At 45.4% G+C, this 23,206-nt stretch overlaps 1 protein-coding gene and 1 long non-coding RNA gene across 3 annotated transcripts in view; one reads left to right on the plus strand and one right to left on the minus strand.

Moving 5' to 3' along the window:
• The window catches only part of LOC141053622 (E3 ubiquitin-protein ligase RNF149-like), a 68,753-nt gene extending 48,039 nt beyond the window's left edge, over positions 1 to 20,714 (minus strand). The window contains exons 1-2 of one of the 2 annotated variants that reach the window (XM_073550638.1): positions 20,007 to 20,714; positions 12,153 to 12,353 (exon numbers count right to left, since the gene is read on the minus strand). In XM_073550638.1, coding sequence (XP_073406739.1) covers positions 12,153 to 12,353; positions 20,007 to 20,436 — 631 coding nt within the window. In that variant the 5' untranslated portion in view covers positions 20,437 to 20,714. The remainder of the gene's footprint in view (positions 1 to 12,152; positions 12,354 to 20,006) is intronic. The other variant, XM_073550639.1, reaches the window with a different exon arrangement.
• The window catches only part of LOC141053623 (uncharacterized), a 41,344-nt gene continuing 38,824 nt past the window's right edge, over positions 20,687 to 23,206 (plus strand). The window contains exon 1 of the long non-coding RNA XR_012221235.1: positions 20,687 to 20,818. This is a non-coding gene — a long non-coding RNA (uncharacterized lncRNA). The remainder of the gene's footprint in view (positions 20,819 to 23,206) is intronic.

Consider the following 23,206-nt stretch of genomic DNA (forward strand, 5'->3'; position numbering starts at 1 on the left):
TCGGGACTTTAAGGCAGAGTGGCCCAACGGAAGCTTCTCCTCAGTGCCAGACATATGAAAGTCTGCACAGAGTTTGCTAAAAAAAAAAAACAACACATGCAGGACTCCCAGACTATGAGAAATAAGATTCTCTGGTCTGATGAGACGAAGATAGAACTTTTTGGGGATAATTGTAAGCGGTATGTGTGGAGAAAACCATGGACTGCTCAGCACTTGCACAATACAATCTCAACAGTGAAACATGGTGGTGGCAGCATCATGCTATGGGAGTGTTTTTCAGCTGCAGGGACAGGACGACTAGTTGCAATTGAAGGAAACATGAATGCGGCCAAGTACAGAGAAATCCTGGATGAAAACCTCCTCTGGAGTGCTCTGGACCTCAGACTTGGCCGAAGGTTCACCTTCCAACAAGACGATGACCCTAACCATACAGCTAAACTAGCAAAGGAGTGGCTTCAGAACAACTCTGTGACCATTCTTGACTGGCCCAGCCAGAGCCCTGACCTAAACTCAATTGAGCATCTCTGGAGAGACCTGAAAATGGCTGTCTGCCAACGTTCACCATCCAACCTGATGGAACTGGAGAGAATCTGCAAGGAAGAATGGCAGAGGATACCGAAATCCAGGTGTGAAAGACTTGTTGCATCATTTTCTAAAAGACTCATGGCTGTACTAGCGCAAAAGGGTGCTTCTACTCAATACTGAGCAAAGGGTCTGAATACTTATGACAATGTGATATTTCAGTTTTTCTTTTTAATAAATTTGCAAAAAATTTATAGATTTCTGCTTTTTTTCCAGTCAAGATGGGGTCCAGAGTGTACATTAATGAGAAAAAAAAACTTTTTTGAATTTACCAAATTGCTGCAATGAAACAAAGAGTGAAAAATTTAAAGGGGTCTAAATACTTTCCGTACCCATTGTATGCCTCATATTATCCCCTACATTCCAATTATGTCAGTAGTAAATTTGCAAGAAAAAACACTCAAAGGACATTACAGAATAAAGCCCCCAATACATTTTAGACTGCTGTCATGTGAGCAATGGTCTGGACAGCAGTTCTCGCCCAACTCTCCATACACAGCAGCGCTGGCTCACTCGGCTGAGCGTACCCTGTGTTCTCTGCAAAAGCTGCAGACATCTCTGGTTTTGGCTACTTATCTAGATTGATTAGCAGTCCCAAATTGGACAGGCCAGATCCTTATCTCTCTGGCAATCATCTCTCTCTGGCCCCTATTACACTTAAAGGGGTTGTCCTACACACAAAGTTCATTTTAACTAATAGATTTTGGAATAATAATAATTTCCCCAATTGAACGTGTTAAAAAAAAATCTTCCTGTGCTGAGATAATCTTATAAATGTCCCCTGCTGTGTACTGTGTAATGGCTGTGTCTGATCGTACAGGGACATGGTCTGATCACTTCCACAGCTCCTGGGCAAGGGAGGAAGCAAAACAGTAAACAGACCCATGGGATCACAATTCTCTTTGAGATTTAAAAAAAAAAAAAACACAGGCATGGAAATGCTTTATCTCACAAAAAGAATCAGCTGAGATCCCCTGCTGTAATATCTATATATCTTTTGCTTTGTATGATCAGATACTACAAGATGTATTGTTCAACATCTTTATCAACGATATAGATGAAGGAATTGAGGGTAAACTGATTAAATTTGCTGATGACACAAAGCTAGGAGGGATAGCTAATACTAGAGAAGAGAGAGAGAGGATTCAAAAAGATATAAATAAACTGGAGAAGTGGGCAGCAACTAACAGAATGGCTTTTAACAGGGAAAAATGCAAAGTACTACATATGGGCAATAAAAATGAAAAAAGCATATACAGAATGGGAGGAATAGGCCTAAGCAACAGCACATGTGAAAAAGACTTGGGTATACTAATAGATCACAGACTGAATATGAGTCAACAGTGTGATGCAGCAGCAAAAAAGGCAAATGCAATTCTAGGATGTATTAACAGAAGCATACAGTCTAGATCATGTGAAGTCATTATTTCCCTCTACTCCTCTTTGGTCAGACCTCACCTGGAATATTGTGTCCAGTTTTGGGCACCACATTTTAAAAAAGACATCAACAAACTGGAGCAAGTTCAGACAAGAGCAACCAGAATGGTGACCGGTCTGCAAACCCTGTCTTATGAGGAAAGGTTGCAGGATTTGGGATTGTTTAGTTTGCAAAAGAGAAGACTGAGAGGAGACTTAATAGCTGTCTACAAATATCTCAAGGGCTGTCACATTGTAGAAGGATCAACTTTATTCTCATTTGCACAAGGAAAGACTAGAAGCAATGGGATGAAACGGAATGGGAGGAGACACAGATTAGATATTAGAAAAAACTTTTTGACAGTTAGAGTGATCAATGAGTGGAACAAGCTGCCACGAAAAGTGGTGAGTTCTCCTTCAATGGAAGTCTTCAATCAGAGGCTGGACAGACATCTGACTGGGATGATTTAGCGAATCCTGCTTTGAGCAGGGGGTTGGACCAGATGGCCCAGGAGGTCCCTTCCAACTCTACGATTCTATGATTCTAATTCTGTGTTCCTGCACGGTCAGACACAGCCATTACACAGTACACAGCAGGGGCACATTTATAAGATTATTTCAGCACAGGAACATTTTATTTAAACACATCCAATTGTGGAAATTAATATTCCAAGATCTATTGATTAAACTTTAAAATTAACTTTGTTCATGGGAAAACCCCTTTAAGGAGTCATGTAGACGTCCATGGATCTCCGTGCGATCACGGACTGGAATGCACGGACTGGCCACGGGTCTCCCAACCGAAGCATTACAGCTTCATATATTTCTATGAGGCTCTCACGCTTGGGTTGGGAAACCTGTGGCAAGTACATCCACTGCGGTCTGTGGTTGGACCAGGATCTGTATGAGCTCTTCGACTGTTGGTCGAACCAGTCAATATCAGCCAACGTTACTCAAATGTGTATGGGGGGCTTAAAGGGAATCTGTCACCATTTCTTTCATGTCTGAACTAACAATAGCACGTTAATCAGCGCCTGTGCTGCATTTCATAAAGGGGTATATAATCCCCTGTATAAACCCCCAAAATTTTGAAACTCTCCTGCGCTTTATGCAAATCCTGCTGGTCTGGTCCGACAGGCATCTATCCCTCCTCCTGGCTTCTGATTGCCATGATCATCAATTTAGGTGGTCAAGCTACTAAAAGAAACACTCCCCATTATTTGGCCCAGTTAAAAGCTTACTTTGAGGCAGCGAATCTGTGTAATCTGTGCTGTGTAAAACAAGACATGTGTTGTCAAGAACATTGATATTCTATGCACACGGAATGATCGTATTAACGATTGATCTGTGTGCAATAAAGTGCAATCAGCCTGTCTGAACAGATGATTACATGACCGCCGATGGCATTACATGTGGCTGATTGGAGGTCTTTTCATGTTGCAGTCGTCAAGCATAAATCCAGCCACACTGCCACAGATGTGTTCTTTTACATCCAAAAACAATAAAATGATAATATTGGGAGGCAACTTGATTTAAAGAAAATGTGATGTTCCTGTCTGCATCCATGAATTCAGGTCAGGACACTTATCAGTCCCCAGATGTTTCCTTGTTGCGTCTCCATTGTTCTCACACACAAACAGCTTTGTCTGCTCTCTCTCCAAGGACTAACAATTTCTACAAACAACAATACTGAATGATATCATCTGGAGAAGAGCTGTAAACTCACACAGAAACTGGTAAAGCTGGAGTCACACATAGCAATCTCGCTAGCGAGATCGCTGCTGAGTCACAACTTTTGTGACGTAACAGCGATCTCACCAGCGAGATCGCTGTGTGTGACAGCGATCAGCGACCGGCCCCCCTGCCGGTATCGCTGATCGCTGTAAGAAACCTCTGGACATTTCTTTTGTCGCTGGTCTCCCGCTGGCCAGCACGCATCGCTGCGTGTGACAGGCAGGAGACCAGGGATCAGCTGTAAAAAATAGAATTAAAATAAAAAATATTGTTATTCTCACCTTCCGACGTCCTGCGCAGCATTCCTCTCTACACGCTCCGGTCCCAGTAATCCTTTGCACGAATGACCGCGAGACTTCGCGCTCCCACGAGCCCGTGACTCTCGCGGTCATTCTCACAAAGGATTACTGGGACCGGAGCGTGGAGAGAGGAATGCTGCGCGGGACGTCAGAAGGTGAGAATAACTATATTTTTTATTTTGATTCTATTTTTTACAGGGATGGCCAGCGATGCCGGGCACTCGGCATCGCTGTGCTGATCGCTGGTGAAGCTGTCTGTGTGACAGCTCACCAGCGATCACATAGCGACTTACCAGCGATCCTGACACCTTGATAATCGGTGTTGGTATCGCTGGTAAGTCGCTATGTGTGACTCCAGCTTAACAGTGCAACATACTATGTAAAAAGCCAAGCAAACACGACTGTACAACCTGGCTGTAACGCCATGGACATCGGACGGCCATCCCTCAGCTCGTACATACACTTGGGGATGGAGGATTGCTAACCTACGCCATGTATGTATTCCCATATATACTAAACTTGCCAAACACAGAAAGGAAAAGTCGGCTGAACACGATATGTGCATGTAGATAGATTTAAAGGGAATCTGTCATTTGATTTAAGAAACGGTCATGGTTTGGACAGTGTTCTTGCCCTGCACTCACAGGGTTAAGTGTACGTGGCCTCTTTCTGGATCTGGGAGGGTTATTTATACTCACTCTTTACCAAGGTTCTCTGTCAGATATACTGTTATTCTGGCTGTGTGTCTGACCCCTGGTGTGCTTGTATATGCATAGCTTGTTTGCTTCCCGTGTATGACCTGGTCTGTCCGCTCAACTCTGTTCTCCAGCTCTCGTTTTGGTATTATTGTCTTTTCCGGTTCTGACCTCCTGGCTTGGCTATCGTTACTCCATTACAGTTTGTCCCTATTGTACCGTCTATTGCCCGTTCTGGTTTTCTGATCTATTGCTACGTCCTGACTATCCATTCTGTCTAACCCTTTGGTACTGTCGTGCAATCTTGTGCTTTGACCCTGGCTTGATCTGGTTTCTGTCTATGCCTCTTGGTAACATTGTCATGTAGTTCCCCTTCTAGGAGTTTTCCTCAGCTCCTAGCTCTCGGGAGTTTAGACCACTCCCTCAGCAGTCACATGCTTCAGGTCCTGTGAGCCTGGAGAATGCATCGTCACCACTGCTGCCCCACTCCACAGGTATCTTTGTGCACAGTTTTGTACTCAGGACACGTGCACTGGCTCAGTGAGCAAGTGCAGTGCAGTGTTCCTGACAAAAATGAGTTAAAGTAGGATACAGTAGAGTGCAACATCCCCAACGATTCACAGGTCATCACTCTCCAGTGTAGAGTCCAACGCAAGCGCACTTGCAGTCCTAAGCTGCTCTTCACTTCTCCCTGCTGGCACCGTCTGCCTCTTCTTGATTGACCGTGGAGAGCAGAGGTGACGTCATGCAGCAAAGTCTCTTTCTCCACTATCAATCAGAAAGCGGGCGATAGGAGCAAGCAAAGCCTGAGGACTGCAAGTGCGCATGTGAGGCTTATTTGCATACGAACAAAAGAACAATTTTCGGCGACACAGTGTTGGATGGCAATGAATGAGGTATTGGAGTGGTTTAACCCCACCTCATTCTGCTTTGCCTCTGGTTTCTTAGTGAACGTTTTACAGGAAATCTGTCAGTAAATTATTAGGCTGGCTTACTGGAGCAGCAGTTACAGGGAGAAAATGAGGTTATGTTCTCCATTTAGCTGCTGGCTCCTACTCACTGGGGTGGTGCACGGAGAGGTTACAGTCACCACTCACTGCAGCCACACATGATTTAAAGGGGTTTTCCCATGGACAAAGTTAATTTTAATCAACCAAACCAGAAGCTCAATTTGCAAACATGATATTTCAGTCATGCATGGCGTAGAAGACTCCTCATTCTGACATGCCAGGCCTAGCTTTTCACTCTCCACAAGAAGAAACGTTATCCCTTATATCCTAGTCATAAGCGTCTCACCTAACCAAATTAAATTCTTATACTTTGCACTGCTGAGGGGCAATGTCTCAAAACACCATATCTACAAATTGAGATTATGGTTTGGCTTTAATCCTAAATCATATTGTATGGCTCGACATTGACTTTTCGGATCGCTACTTCCAATAAGTAGCACTAGAGTTCTAGTCCTATTCATCTCTGAAGAGACAATTTGCTTAATTTTCCAGAAGATCATGCATGGCGTATAAGTCGCCTCAATACCCTTAGATCTAAAATTATCTCAGTACAGGAACATTTTTTTTATTTTTTTTTTTTTTTATTAACACATCCAATTGTGGAACTTATTTTCATTTAAAAAGGGAAAACCCTTGTAAACGCTATTTACTTGCGGATCACAACTATAGCATAGTATTCTCGGTAGCGACCAGCTCTGTTTAAACCCTTATGGGTCGTTGTGCTATCAGTTTTAACAACACATGAGAAAGACTGTTTTGTGAATGTGCCATTAATTGCATTTCTAAGTCCTCATAATGGAGACAAGGAACTTGTCCAACTTTACTACGAGCCATTTCTAAGTCAAACTAGATATGATGGGTCTAATCCTCAGCTATTCCGTGAGGAATCCTTTAAAAAAAAAAAAATATACTAAACAATTCTTCCCATGCATGATTTTTTCCATAGCACAGGCAAAAACCATTGCAGATTTATTTTTAAATAATGCGAAAGGAATACATATATCCCATTTATCTGCAGATTGAGCAGAATGTTGGTGGATAGGACGAGGATTTTAGCAATGAAATGATCACCTAAATCCTTATCAAAGCCTGCATGTGTTTACGGGGCCGTGGTTTTCTTCGATAGCATTATTGCACAGCCAATCTATTGGAAACCAACATTCCACATAGTAAACATGTACATTAAATATTAAAGAACTGCAGGAATTCTTGTAACTAAAGTTTAAGGTGTATTTCAGCCAGAAGAATTCATCACCCCTCTATATAGGCGATACATGCGAGATCAATGGGAATCCCCACCAATCACCAGAACACAGCACTCGGCTGTTTTACAGTCCTACAGACGAAGAATGGAGAGGCCGGACCCATTGTGGTCCTTCGCGTCATTCAATCCTAGCGGCTAAGGGAAAAAAAAGAAAACCAAGATTCACTGTTCTAATGATCAAAGGCAGTCCCAGCGAAATCCTTCCGGCTGGAATACACCTTTAATATTTTTTTTCTGCCATTTTTCACGTCTTGAAATTCTCACTTACGAAGCTCATGGATTTCCAGCTGTTATATTGGAGGATTGAATCTTCACATGGTATTATTGACTACTTTACCAATATTCTGAAATGTATCACACAAATTACTTATATTGGGTTTTTAACCAGGGCTGTGGAGTCGGAGTCGTAGCTCATTTTGGTGGAGCCGGAGTCGGTATAAAATGGACCGACTCGTAAAATATATAATAAATTGGGTACAGTAATTCAATGCAGAATGTGCTGAATATTTTTTCATAGGAATTTGGGAAAGTTATGAAATGTCCTATAAATGACTGTTCTATTCCTGATCTAAAGGCCCTTTTACATTTAGCGATGCACCAGCGATCCAACCAGCGATCCGACCCGGTCAGGATCGCTGGTGCATTGCTAAATGATCGCTAGTGAGCTTTCATACAGAAAGATCTCACAGCGATGCAGCAGCGACGCAGCGCACGATACTTACCATTCACACACAGCGATCCTGCGTCCTCCCGCCCGCCTCCACGCGTCGCTGGACGTCACAGCAGGAAGTCTAAGCAGGAAGCGCCCGACGAGAAATGGAGCCGGACATTCTCGCGCGATCAGCGATGAGCAGCGGGGGAGCCGGTTGCTGGTAAGTATCACACATAGCGATATCACTAGCGATATCGCTATAACGTCACAAAACCAGTGACGTTTTAGCGATATTGCTAGCGATATTGCTTAGTGTAAAACCCCCTTAAGGCTACATTCACACACAAAAAAACGCATCACCTGAAAGGTTTTTGAGCTCATAATGTTTTCAATAGCAAAAGCAGATTAGAAATCTGCTCCATCCATTTATCCATATCTGTCTGTCCATATCTTATCTGTACCAAAAACAATGAAAGTCGGATAGCACATAGAACACTTTTTTTTTTTTTTTTTTTAGCACCAGTCAGGTACACCTCATAGCTGCCCAAAAGGACGCCCAGGACAGGCATTGCTCGTCTTCAGTAACACATCAACATCAATTGATAGTTGGAATAAATAGACTGCATTCACCACATCTTAAGGTTCAGGCTTTATTTTCAAGTGTAGGGGTGTGCAGTATAAGGTTCTGCAGCAGCTGAAGTGTCAGTGGTGAACTCTAGCACCAGTGAAGCTCCTCCTCTACAGACAAGGGTACAACACAGACAAGTAAACATATTCAGAAAGAAGGCACTTATCTCAGAAGAATTGCTAGAGTGAACAGGATAACAAGATTAAGGTAATTACTTCTTAAAGCATATTTAAACTTTCAATAAACTGTGCATAAATCAATAGTCCAGTATACTGTATGTTCTCTCTGTATGCTTGATGCTCGTTTGTTTTTTTCTTTGAGCTCATATACTTTTGGGAAGCTAGCTTTTACACAATATACAGGGAAAATACGGCAACACGATTGATGAGGACTTGTATAGGTATAGAAGCCAAAACATCAAGTTATTAGCTCTGTTATCAGTTTCTTTGTTCCTGGAGTATAATACACAACAAACTTGCTCCCTCCCTCCTCCCCACTTCATAAACTGTGAAGCATTTAGTGAGCTGTACCCTAATAAGAAAAGCCTTGGAAAATCAAAGTAAAGCCCCCGATTTTGTGACGTAGCAGCGATATCGCTATGTCTGATACTTGCCTCCGACCGGCTCCCCCGCTGGTCATCGCTGGTTGCGCGAGAACGTCCTGGATCATTCCTCGTCGGGCGCTTCCTGTGGAGCCAACGAGCGACGCGTGGACGCGGGCAGGAGGACGTCAGGATCACCGCATCTGACAGATAAGTAGCGATCCCCGACCCCAGCGATGTCGCTGGTGAGATCTGCCTGTGTGGCAGCTCACTAGCGACCACTTAGCGATGCACCAGCGATCCCGACAACGATATGGATCGCTGGTGCATCGCTAAGTGTAACGGTATCCTAAAGCTATCTAATAACATATTTTACAAACTTTATATTTGTCATCTGTACTATTGATTTATGCAAAGTTTGTTTTATTTCTAAAATTATACAGTGGGGAAAGTATGTATTTGATACACTGTCGATTCCCACCTACAAAGAATGGAGAGGTCTGAAATTTTTAATCATAGGTACACTTCAACTGAGAGAAACAGAATCTACAGGAAATGTCTGACCTCTGTATTGCAAACAAAGGTTTCTGTACCAAATATTAAGTTCTGTTTTTCTATTGTATCAAATACGTATTTCATTCATAAAATGCATATTATTTAAATCATACAATGTGATTTTCTGGATTTTTTTAGTCTGTCTCTCACAGGTGAAGTGTACAATTGTAGACCTCTCCATTCTTTGTAGGTGGGAAAACATGCAAAATTGTCAGTGTATCAAATTCTTATTTTCCCCCATTGTACATGGTTCCCTGTTCTTGCCCGAATTATAATATACATTATTTTATAGGACAAAATTATTCTGAGAGTAAATTTATATGATTACAAAATGTCTAAGAAGCTCCCCATGAAGTCAGCTGTATTTGAGCATTTCACAGTGACTCAAGATGAAAAATATTTTGTGGCAATCTATGACAAGTGACTAAGAGGAAAACAAATGTTGTGATGCCAAAATCAGCGCATACTCAGGCAGTGATAAAAATGCTCCTACAAGAGCTTCCAATCTAAAAAGACATTTACAACGCTTCCACCCAGAAGTTTTCAAAGCTGTGACTGAGAATGATAAAAGCAGCACCAAGAAACCCGCGCCCAGCACTTCCTGCCAGGCAAATGAAGAGGAAAGAGCATCTCAAACATCATTAACAAGATATTTTGTAAGTGACAAAGTTACTGTAACAATGACAGCAGATATGTTTAAAAGACAGCTCATAGAGCTTGTTGTGAAGGACGGTGTACCATTATCACTATTTGCACAACCAGCTTTTACAGCTCTTAATGGAGAAATGGCCCGCAAACTTGGTGTTTCTCTGGAAAGAGAAAGTATTAGAAAATTAGTGATTGAAGAAGCCCTTAAACAAAAGGAAGATCTTAAAAAGACTCTCAAAAGACGCTTCATGTTTCTTAAAATGGATGCCTGCACACGTCACAGAGTGAACTATTTTGCCATCAATGTTTGATATGTTTGTGACAACAAAGAAATTGTTACCAAGACATTGGCAGTAAAAGATACTAAAGCTCATCACAGCAGCCAGTTTCTCCAGACCTTAGTGGAAAAAGTCCTGCAAGATTACGAACTCAAAAACGAACAGGTTCTTGCTATTGTAACGGACAATGCTTCAAGCATGATAAGTACAATTAAACTGATGAATGAGAGTAATGAACAACAGCTAGAAGAAAATTTAGGATTCAGTATGTTTGAGATGGAAGGCCACAGTGCTGTTCATGTAACTGAGGAACAAACAGATATTACAACAGAAGAACAGCAAAATTATACTTAAGAAATAGATGATCTTGTTGAAGCTGCTTCAAAACACTTTCCTATTCATCACATGCGTTGTGTTGTGCACACGCTGCAGCTGGCAATAAGAGATAGTCTGCAAGAGGGACATGCTGGAAATCTGATTGGAAGAGTGAGGAAATTGGCTATTGCCGCCAGAACCCCTAAAATTGATTCCATCTTGTAGAGACGTGCTGGGAAAGGGGCAATTGTTGATCAAGCCACTCGGTGGGGAAGCACTTATTTAATGATTGAGCGATTGCTTGAACTAAAACCGTTTCTTACAGATATGGCGAACCCTCAGGTAACCCTAAATGAAGGTCAATGGACACAGGTGGCTGAATTGAAGGAATTGCTTAACCACTCATTTACCGTGACTAAAAAAATTACAAGCTGAGGATTTAACTCCTGGCATTTTCATAAGGGAGTGGAAGAACTTGCTATTTTGCTTGTCCCAAAGAGGTGGTTTAATCGCAGATGGCATTTCTGCTTCAATGAAACGGAGAGAGACACAGCTATTGGAAAATAAAATTTTTCTGGCAGCTGTTTATGTGGACCCAAGTCATCGTATACTGTTTGATCAACAGCTTACTAAAGGAAAAGAAGCTCTGACTGACTGACAGTTAGGATGTGTGGCCTACAGGAGGACTGCCAGGTGCAAGAGGACATGTGTCCTGACAGTGCTACTGCTGCCATATCTTCATCCTCATCAGATGAGGAGTTTGACTTTGACAAGTATTTGGATGACTTGGAGCAGGCAAAGCGTTGCCGCAAGGAAAAAGACTTCACTCCGTCACCTATAGCAAGCAGATTGACCATGTTTCAGCAAAATGTTTCACTTGCTCTCAAAGAAATAGAAAAATTCAACCGTTCATCAAAACTGACTGTGCATGAGGCAATTCCTTTATACCCGGAAATTGTTAGAGATGCTGCCCATGTGGTTACAGCTTTACCTCCAATCCAAGTTAGTGTAGAGAGGTTGTTCTCTGGCCTTAAAATTATTAGGTCAGATTTGAGGTCATCTATGAAGGAGGATCTGATGGAGGCAATTCTATTTCTTAGAACAAATTCATAGACTGCACAAATGTTATTTAGTATGTTTTTGTTGAAAACTGTTTTTTGCCACTTACATAATTTATTACACAGTGTTATATATGTAATCGATATTACATAGTGTATTAGATATTTACAATTTATTAGTTTTTTGTGTTCTAAAGTTGTATTCCAATAAATATATATTATGTTCTAAATATCTTGATTATTGTATCATAAAAACGATTAAGTGTCTGATATTCACATTGTACTACAATAAATTTTTCACTTGAATATAAGCAATATATGTGGGAGTCGGCGTCGTGGAGTTGGTGTAAGGGAAATTGAGGAGTCTGAGTCGCAGGTTTGGCTTACTGACTCCACAGCCCTATTTTTAACAGTATACAAGGGTAAGGGACTGCTGACACACAAGGTAAATCAGAACATTTTAGCTTTATGATCTACCTTGTTCTTCAAAGTGCCTGTTATCAGTGGAATTCAAGGATCTGAAGAATCTGGCATCTGTCAATCCTTTTGTTCTCCGCGAGATAAGCCGACAAAGGAGGTGTCTGGCAGCGACTCTTTTAGAGCCTCGGCATAGCTCCTGTGTATGAAGGAGTCGGGAGAGATAGCTGTTGAACAGATGATGGTTGGGCCGATCGGTACCTATGGTGCAAGATGAGGCTTTATTGACAGGATCTACCAAAGTCTTATATGTTTCTTTCAGATCAGCGGAATCCCAAAATGTGCTTGTGTGGTGAAATTGATGGATAATTATGGCGACACCACGCGAGAAGATCTCTAACAGAAAACAATTTGCAAAATCTGGGGAGGCCTGAAGTTAATCCAAACTGCAATGTATCTAATATCACCTTTTTGTCATTTTTATGCCCAATTTTATTAAATGTGAAGAACCAAATAGGCAATTGTTTTTTTTTAAAAAGAAAAAAAAAAAAAGGTTAGAACAAACAAAGGTATTTTAGGAAATTGTTCGTGTTCCAATGGGATGGAATACTACAATATTTTGCATGAGACAAAAGAACAAAAACCATCCTCAAGCACAAGCTCTCAGTGCCATACAACATATGCTGTGGATCCGAAATCTGCAACATATCAATTTATGCTGAGGATGTAACTGCTGCAATGCACAAGGTGAAATCTGGGCACTACTGCATAGAGATCGGGGTCATATCAGATGGGTGGGGGGTCCGACACCTGGCACACCCATCAATGAGCTATGGTGGGGTCTGGATAGGGAACTGTGGAGTTCCATTCCGTTCACGACTTACATTCGGACAACCCCAGAGCTGATAACAGCTGATTTTGGGTGTTGGGTCCCACCAATCTGATGCCCAGGGGATTGCTCAAAGTCCATGTAGTTCACAAAAATCATGAACTTTTACCCATTTAACCGCATCATTTTCCCTATGAGATACACAGTGATTTTTTATGTTCATAAACATATATCCCTGGCTATGAATTTCATCATGTCTTGCTCTGGCATTGCTGACTGAAACCAGCCTGATAGTTTATTTACTCGGGCACATTTGTGCTCTACTTAGAATCTATTCTGTGCAAAAAAAAAAAAAAACACAAACTGATAAAACCTCATTACAGTGAAGTAATAAATCCGAGCTCCTCTGAACAACATCACAAGACATGTACAGTAGTAGAGTATGGGGGCTGTAATATAGATAAGTAAAATGGCCACGTGCATCAGGGCCTTAAGCCGTCTCCACACAGCAGATTAATCTGGGCAGATCCTGCCAATCTAATGGCTATGGAGGTCTACCAACTGTCCATCAATGGCAGATGTCGGGAGAAAGACGGATCAGGCGCGCTAAATTGGGAGAAATGATTTAAACATGTTTGTCACTTTTATTGCTCTAAAAGAAATAACGTAAAAATAAATGTATCTATTTATATAATTGCCCTGTAATGTTTTCATTTCCTGTTCTGTCCAGATGTCACCGTATCCCAGAATTCCAAGCGGAGGAAGTTCACCAATCGCCACATTGGGACACCCAAGTGATGGGTGTCTCAATATGGAAACTGCTGCTGGTACCAACCTATTGCGCGGTATCACCAGCGGAACACCGGTCGCACCACACACACTCACACACTCTATATGCCGTACGCACCACACATACACGCAGCCTCTTGCGCGGTACCACCAGCGGAACACCGTTGCATTGCGCCTATGCGAATTCCGAGCAGGCGCAGTGAATCATTTGGCTGATCCCGGCGGCAAATGTGCAACGTGTCTACAGGCAGAGGAAGACGGTCACATTAAGGCTATGTGCCCACGTTGCGTGTTAAAACGCACACCAAAAACCGGACTCCTTCCCAGAAATCGCGCGGTTTTTTTTCCGCGCGATTTCACCGCGATTATGATCGCGATTTTTCCGCGATTTTCGTGTGCGATATTCAAGCACTTTCCAAGCATCGCTTGGAAAGTGATTGACAGGTTGGTCACACTCATCAAACATAGTGTTTGACAAGTGTGACCAGGTTTTTACTATTGAGGCTGCCTATGCGGCATCAATAGTAAAAGATAGAATGTTAAAAAAAAAAAAAAAATAAATAAATCGGGGTACATTTACCTCCCGGCGTCCCGCGCTGCCATCCCGGGCCTCAGCGTTCCCAGTAATGCCTTGCGCGACCTGTGATAACGTTGGTCTCGCGTTACTTATAGCGATCTCGCGAGACCGCTAGAGTCACGCGAGACTACGTCATCACAGGACCGTGCCGCAAGGCATTACTTGGAACGCTTAGGCCGGGAATGCAGCGCGGGACTCCGGAAGGTAAATATACCCCGATTTTTTCTTTTTTATTCTCTTTTTTTACAGGGGTATGGTACCCAGGGCCTGGAGGACAGTCTCCTCTCCTCCACACCGTGGGTACCAACCGCACATGAGACACTTAACTTCCCGCATGGTGGGCATAGCCACATGCGGGAAGTAAGCGATTCTCATGCATTCCTATGGGTGCGGAATCGCGGCAATTCTTTGCGATTCCGCACAAAAGAATGAGCATACTGCGATTTTTTCCGCGATGCGATTCCGCCGCGGAAAAAAGCGCAGCATTAGCACAGCATGTGCGGAATGCCATAGGAATGCATGGGGGGCGGTCTGCACACGATTTTTAAACGTTTTTGCGCCAAAAATCGAGGCAAAAACGCTTAAAAATCGCTACGTGGGCACACAGCCTAAAGGAGTTTTCCCACGAACGAAAGTTCATTTTAAAAACTGTCTGTGTCTGACCTTGTACGGAGCATACCACAACTCCTGGGCAGGGGAGGAAGCAAAAGACAATACTGACATTAGGATCACAGAGGATTAATTTTGTGAGGTAAAATATTTCACCAACTGTTTTTAAACAATATTTTACCTCACAAAATGTATCCTCTGTGATTTTCTTTTGCTTCCTCCCCTGCCCAGGAGCTGTGGAATGTTCTATACACGGTCAGACACAGGGGTGAGAGAAACAGAGCACGGGGGGGGGGGGGGGGGGGCAGCTCAAGCTGGACAGTACATGAGGGGAGAACACAGCACAGGAAGGAGAGAGAAAGCACAGAGGGATAGCACATGGGGTGGAAAGGTCAAAGAAGAGAGCACAGACAGGAGAAGTCAGCACTTGGGGAAAGAGAGAGTGGGTAGGTGGGTGAGCACATAGGGGAGAGATTCTCAACACTGCAAAGCCTGCCCCCATCGTGACATTACCGCCCTCCCGATGCAATAGCATCAGACCTCCATCTAGTGTATTTATAAATACTGAAAAACATGCTTAATTAAGCACATTGAAAATATATGTAAGGCTATGTGCACACGTGTGGAATTGCCTATGCAGCATCAATAGTAAAAGATAGGATGTAAAAAAAATAAATAAAAAATATTGTTATTCTCACCTTCCGACGGCCCCCGATCTGCTCTGCGGCGCTCCCGGCATTTTCTGGTCCCAGTAATGCTTTGCACGAAGGACCTGCGATGACGTCACGCTCGCGGGAGCGCGACGTCATCGCGGTCATTTGCGCAATGCATTACTGGGACTGGAAGATGCTGGGAGCGCTGCAGAGCAGATCGGGGGCCGTCGGAAGGTGAGAATAACAATATTTTTTAGTTTTATTCTATTTTTTACAGGATTATAGTACCCAGGGCCTGGAGGACAGTCTCCTCTCCTCCAGACCCTGGGTACCATCCGCACATGAAGCGCTCACTTCACGCATGGTGGGCATAGTCACATGCGATAAATGAGCGTTTCAGTGCAATCCTATGCGTGCGGAATCCCTGCGATTCCGCAAAAAGAATAAGCATGCTGCGGATTTTTCCGCTATGTGATGCCGCAGCAGAAAAATCTGCAGCATTAGTGCAGCATTGCGGAATCCCATAGGATGCGGTTTTTGCGCTTTCGCGGCGATTCCGCGCTTAAAAAACGCAGCAAAAACACAAAAAAAGTGTCAATTATGTCAGCGTTTTTCCACCTATTCAAATGAATGGAGAAATACACACATTGAAAATGAATGCGAAAACCGCACCACATACATACGCGCATATTTTACGCACCGCTTTTCCTGCCAAGAGAAGCTTTTTAGTGCAGACATTTCTACTGCAAATGTGGGCACGAGACTGATCAGCAAGGAAACAATGGCGGAAAAATCTCCACCACACCACGGGGAATTTGTTGCAGATTTCATTGCGGATATTCAACAAATTTTATCAAGTTCATTGCAAAGTGTAAAATCCTCAGTTAAAATTGGAAAGGTCATCCTCAGCTTAATTTACACTGCAGATTTTTTTTCACTTTTATTCCTGATGTTTTATACAAGTGTAAACGTGTTGTAAACAAATTCATTGGTTGGACAAATCCTTTTAAAATTCAGAGATTGGAAAAAATTCAACCAAAAATCAAAGGGGTTATTCGATACTATTTACATTTTTTTCAGATTTGCCCAAGAAGTTTTAGGCAGGCTGTTGCTAACTACCTGCCTGTTGTGCCCGGCACCGATCTCTGCCTCCTCGGAGTGTCACAGACCCGCTCCTGCTGGCATCACATTGACAGAGCAGCTACATCTCTTCTGCGCTGTTGACAGGCCCTGACCATCGATGTCATGCTGATTGACAGCTGGCTCATTACTGCGGATCTGAGGGGACCCGGCTGTTAATCATCATGGTGTTGACAGTCACGCCCCACTGACAGACCAGCCTGGAAGACAAAGAGCTGCTATGCTAATGTGATGCAGCAGTATCATTGGCAGGAGCAGTCTTTAATCGCCTGGCAGAACTCATATGTAATTAGCAAATACCTGCCTATCAGATATTAGGCCAATGGGAAAAAAAAAAAAAAAAAACAGTTCCGAAAAATCCCTTTAAGAAATTAAATAAAATAAAGAAGCCATTACCATAGCTCCGGTGGTCCCCACTGCTCAAGGTTTCCATTTTGTCTGACCACTGCAGACAATCACTGGACTCACCAGCTGGCATAGTTCACCTAAAAGTGACCTGACCGTTCTTCTGAGGTCTTGGAATCCATCTAGTATGTTACACATGGAATTAAATGAAAGCAGCTAGATTGCCACAAAAGACCACAAAAAGGACATCCGAACAGACGCTTCAGGTAAAACCCCACCAGTGTCTAAAAGATGTCGTGTAGACATACCCTAACAGGACAGAAGGCGAGGGTCTCATCTACATCTAACAACTGACAGTTCGGAAAAGTTACATTATAACAACTAGCTGAAGGATAGTCAGACCTCACAGCAGATCATTCTTGGCCCCCCCATAATGTACATATTGCAGATATCATCACAGGTGAGGTGTAAGGGGGCACCAATAGTTAAAGTGTATGTTGTGGGTGCCATCACAGGTGTAGGGCGTCCCCACTACCTGCCGTACATGTTGTGGGTGCCATCACAGGTGTAGGGCGTCCCCACTACCTGCCGTACATGTTGTGGGTGCCATCACAGGTGTAGGGCGTCCCCACTACCTGCCGTACATGTTGTGGGTGCCATCACAGGTGTAGGGCGTCCCCACTACCTGCCGTACATGTTGTGGGTGCCATCACAGGAGTAGGGCGGCCCCACTACCTGCCATACATATTGTGGGTGCCATCACTGGTGTAGGGGGCCCCCCCACTACCTGCCGTACATATTGTGGGTGCCATCACAGGTGTAGGGGGCCCCCCCACTACCTGCCGTACATGTTGTGGGTGCCATCACAGGTGTAGAGCGGCCCCACTACCTGCCGTACATGTTGTGGGTGCCATCACAGGTGTAGGGCGGCCCCACTACCTGCCATACATATTGTGGGTGCCATCACAGGTGTAGGGGGGCCCCCACTACCTGCCGTACATATTGTGGGTGCCATCACAGGTGTAGGGGGGCCCTCCACTACCTGCCGTACAAGCTGTGGGTGCCATCACAGTTGTGGGTGCCATCATAGGTGTAGGGCGGCCCCACTACCTGCCGTACATATTGTGGGTGCCATCACAGGTGTAGGGCGGCCCCACTACCTGCTGTACATATTGTGGGTGCCATCACAGGTGTAGGGCGGCCCCACTACCTGCCATACATATTGTGGGTGCCATCACAGGTGTAGGGCGGCCCCACTACCTGCCATACATATTGTGGGTGCCATCACAGGTGTAGGGCGGCCCCACTACCTGCCGTACATGTTGTGGGTGCCATCACAGGTGTAGGGCGGCCCCACTACCTGCCGTACATGTTGTGGGTGCCATCACAGGTGTAGGGCGGCCCCACTACCTGCTGTACATATTGTGGGTGCCATCACAGGTGTAGGGCGGCCCCACTACCTGCTGTACATATTGTGGGTGCCATCACAGGTGTAGGGCGGCCCCACTACCTGCCGTACATATTGTGGGTGCCATCACAGGTGTAGGGGGGCCCTCCACTACCTGCCGTACAAGCTGTGGGTGCCATCACAGTTGTGGGTGCCATCATAGGTGTAGGGCGGCCCCACTACCTGCTGTAAATGTTGTGGGTGCCATCACAGGTGTAGGGCGGCCCCACTACCTGCTGTACATATTGTGGGTGCCATCACAGGTGTAGGGCGTCCCCACTACCTGCCATACATATTGTGGGTGCCATCACAGGTGTAGGGCGGCCCCACTACCTGCCGTACATGTTGTGGGTGCCATCACAGGTGTAGGGCGGCCCCACTACCTGCTGTACATGTTGTGGGTGCCATCACAGGTGTAGGGCGGCCCCACTACCTGCTGTACATATTGTGGGTGCCATCACAGGTGTAGGGCGGCCCCACTACCTGCCGTACATATTGTGGGTGCCATCACAGGTGTAGGGGGGCCCTCCACTACCTGCCGTACAAGCTGTGGGTGCCATCACAGTTGTGGGTGCCATCATAGGTGTAGGGCGGCCCCACTTCCTGCTGTACATGTTGTGGGTGCCATCACAGGTGTAGGGCGGCCCCACTACCTGCTGTACATATTGTGGGTGCCATCACAAGTGTAGGGCGGCCCCACTACCTGCCGTACATATTGTGGGTGCCATCATAGGTGTAGGGCGGCCCCACTACCTGCTGTACATGTTGTGGGTGCCATCACAGGTGTAGGGCGGCCCCACTACCTGCTGTACATGTTGTGGGTGCCATCACAGGTGTAGGGCGGCCCCACTACCTGCTGTACATATTGTGGGTGCCATCACAGGTGTAGGGCGTCCCCACTACCTGCCATACATATTGTGGGTGCCATCACAGGTGTAGGGCGGCCCCACTACCTGCCGTACATGTTGTGGGTGCCATCACAGGTGTAGGGCGGCCCCACTACCTGCTGTACATATTGTGGGTGCCATCACAGGTGTAGGGCGTCCCCACTACCTGCTGTACATATTGTGGGTGCCATCACAGGTGTAGGGGGCCCTCCACTACCTGCCGTACAAGCTGTGGGTGCCATCACAGTTGTGGGTGCCATCATAGGTGTAGGGCGGCCCCACTACCTGCTGTACATGTTGTGGGTGCCATCACAGGTGTAGGGCGGCCCCACTACCTGCTGTACATATTGTGGGTGCCATCACAAGTGTAGGGCGGCCCCACTACCTGCTGTACATATTGTGGGTGCCATCACAGGTGTAGGGGGGCCCTCCACTACCTGCCGTACAAGCTGTGGGTGCCATCACAGTTGTGGGTGCCATCATAGGTGTAGGGCGGCCCCACTACCTGCCGTACAAGTTGTGGGTGCCATCATTGGTGTAGGGGGCACCAACAGTTACAGTGACACAGATCACACTCCGTGCCAGGTGCTACTTTCAGGAGCCGTGAACTGTGATAGCGGGGGCATCCTGCCACTTACCTAGATGTGCCATAGGGACTGTGCCATTCCCGTTCTTGGCCTCGTTGTAGATGACCACCGCTGATGCCTTCCTGCGGGCTGCGTTCACCACTTTGTCTTTGAATGTGCAGCCTCCTCTGGCCACCAGGGCTATCCACGGCTCTTCCTCCTCCATGGCCCGGGCGCTCATGCCGGGCACAGTGTACTGCACGTCAGGGTGGCAGCCCTCCAGCTGCCCGGGGTCTCGGGGGAAGCCTACCAAGCCCTGGACGCTCTCCTTGGGGGAGCTGTCCCCGTAGCGGCCGCTCTCGGTGGTGCCCAGCACCGTGCTGTTGGTCAGCGGCTCCGTGTACTCGGTGCGCACCACGGCGGTGAACCACTCCATGGAGCGGCTGGCGGAGCCGGGGCACAGGGCGCACAGCAGGGAGAGGGCGCACAGCCAGCTCCGCATCCTGTCTGGTGCCACTCAGCGCCCAGGGCATGGACCCTGCTCACTGCTGTATGGGCAGCACCTGCCGGGAGGGTCCGGGACAGGCTGCTGCTGCTGCTCCGTGTGACAGTGTTGTGCCCAGTCAGTACAAGTCTCCCCCCCTCCTCCTGCTCATTGCTTCCCCTCCAGCCGGGACTCCTCCCTTTCCTCTTCCCGGTGCCCCCCAGGCTGAGCGCTGCCCGGCTCCTCCGTAGACGTGTGCGATGGGATCCTGTGGCCCCGGAGCATGGAGTGGCCCTGCAGTCAGTGCCAGGTGCCGCCTCTTGGCTGGACGCTAATACTCCTGCAGGTCCGGACTGATAATCGGCCCAACCGAGCAGTTTCCCGCCGGGCCGCGGATCAGGTGCGGGTTCTGTTTACAATGTTGTTGACCCTTTCCCTTCCAGCTGAGTTGATGGTGACAGTTGTCGTCTGTATCTGGAGGCTTCTTGTCACAGAACAGGGTGGTCCGCAGCCATGAGGGGTCTGCTGTGGTATCTGCCACGAAGCTGAAGTTGGTTTCTTATTCGGCTAATTTTTAATTCAGATTTTTCAATAAAAATAAAACATTCTAAGTATATAATAATATGCAATCATGTGTCCTTTAGTGAATACACTTAAAAACAGATAAAAAAAATAGAAGGCTGGCACAAAAATGGGCATCAAAGTGGGCACTGAGGTATGGTATTGAAGGGGTTAAATGGCTTTGTGCCACTGATCTAACACCTGATTTACATACCTACTGATGCCCCACATGAAATCCATGTCTCTCCAGCCTGGCACAAATGGGTTATCGGCATCAGAACTGGCATCAAAGTGGGCAGATCACCCATTTTCACAGATTTGAATAAGTAACAGCTATTTTGAAGGGGTTAAATGGCTTTGTGCCACTGATCTAACACCTGATTTACATACCTACTGATGCCCCACATGAAATCCATGTCTCTCCAGCCTGGCACAAATGGGTTATCGGCATCAGAACTGGCATCAAAGTGGGCAAATCACCCATTTTCACAGATTTGAATAAGTAACAGCTATTTTGAAGGGGTTAAATGGCTTTGTGCCACTGATCTAACACCTGATTTACATACCTATTGATGCCCCACATGAAATCCATGTCACTCCAGCCTGGCACAAATGGGTTATCGGCATCAGAACTGGCATCAAAGTGGGCAAATCACCCATTTTCACAGATTTGAATAAGTAACAGCTATTTTGAAGGGGTTAAATGGCTTTGTGCCACTGATCTAACACCTGATTTACATACCTATTGATGCCCCACATGAAATCCATGTCTCTCCAGCCTGGCACAAATGGGTTATCGGCATCAGAACTGGCATCAAAGTGGGCAAATCACCCATTTTCACAGATTTGAATAAGTAACAGCTATTTTGAAGGGGTTAAATGGCTTTGTGCCACTGATCTAACACCTGATTTACATACCTACTGATGCCCCACATAAAATCCATGTCACTCCAGCCTGGCACAAATGGGTTATCGGCATCAGAACTGGCATCATAGTGGGCAAATCACCCATTTTCACAGATTTGAATAAGTAACAGCTATTTTGAAGGGGTTAAATGGCTTTGTGCCACTGATCTAACACCTGATTTACATACCTACTGATGCCCCACATAAAATGCATGTCACTCCAGCCTGGCACAAATGGGTTATCGGCATCAGAACTGGCATCAAAGTGGGCAAATCACCCATTTTCACAGATTTGAATAAGTAACAGCTATTTTGAAGGGGTTAAATGGCTTTGTGCCACTGATCTAACACCTGATTTACATACCTATTGATGCCCCACATGAAATCCATGTCTCTCCAGCCTGGCACAAATGGGTTATCGGCATCAGAACTGGCATCAAAGTGGGCAAATCACCCATTTTCACAGATTTGAATAAGTATCAGCTATTTTGAAGGGGTTAAATGGCTTTGTGCCACTGATCTAACACCTGATTTACATACCTATTGATGCCCCACATGAAATCCATGTCACTCCAGCCTGGCACAAATGGGTTATCGGCATCAGAACTGGCATCAAAGTGGGCAAATCACCCATTTTCACAGATTTGAATAAGTAACAGCTATTTTGAAGGGGTTAAATGGCTTTGTGCCACTGATCTAACACCTGATTTACATACCTATTGATGCCCCACATGAAATCCATGTCTCTCCAGCCTGGCACAAATGGGTTATCGGCATCAGAACTGGCATCAAAGTGGGCAAATCACCCATTTTCACAGATTTGAATAAGTAACAGCTATTTTGAAGGGGTTAAATGGCTTTGTGCCACTGATCTAACACCTGATTTACATACCTACTGATGCCCCACATAAAATCCATGTCACTCCAGCCTGGCACAAATGGGTTATCGGCATCAGAACTGGCATCATAGTGGGCAAATCACCCATTTTCACAGATTTGAATAAGTAACAGCTATTTTGAAGGGGTTAAATGGCTTTGTGCCACTGATCTAACACCTGATTTACATACCTACTGATGCCCCACATAAAATGCATGTCACTCCAGCCTGGCACAAATGGGTTATCGGCATCAGAACTGGCATCAAAGTGGGCAAATCACCCATTTTCACAGATTTGAATAAGTAACAGCTATTTTGAAGGGGTTAAATGGCTTTGTGCCACTGATCTAACACCTGATTTACATACCTATTGATGCCCCACATGAAATCCATGTCTCTCCAGCCTGGCACAAATGGGTTATCGGCATCAGAACTGGCATCAAA

Source organism: Dendrobates tinctorius, unplaced genomic scaffold (genome assembly GCF_039654945.1).
Source record: "Dendrobates tinctorius isolate UK_male_01 unplaced genomic scaffold, ASM3965494v1 ptg000166l, whole genome shotgun sequence".
NCBI lineage: Eukaryota > Metazoa > Chordata > Amphibia > Anura > Dendrobatidae > Dendrobates > Dendrobates tinctorius.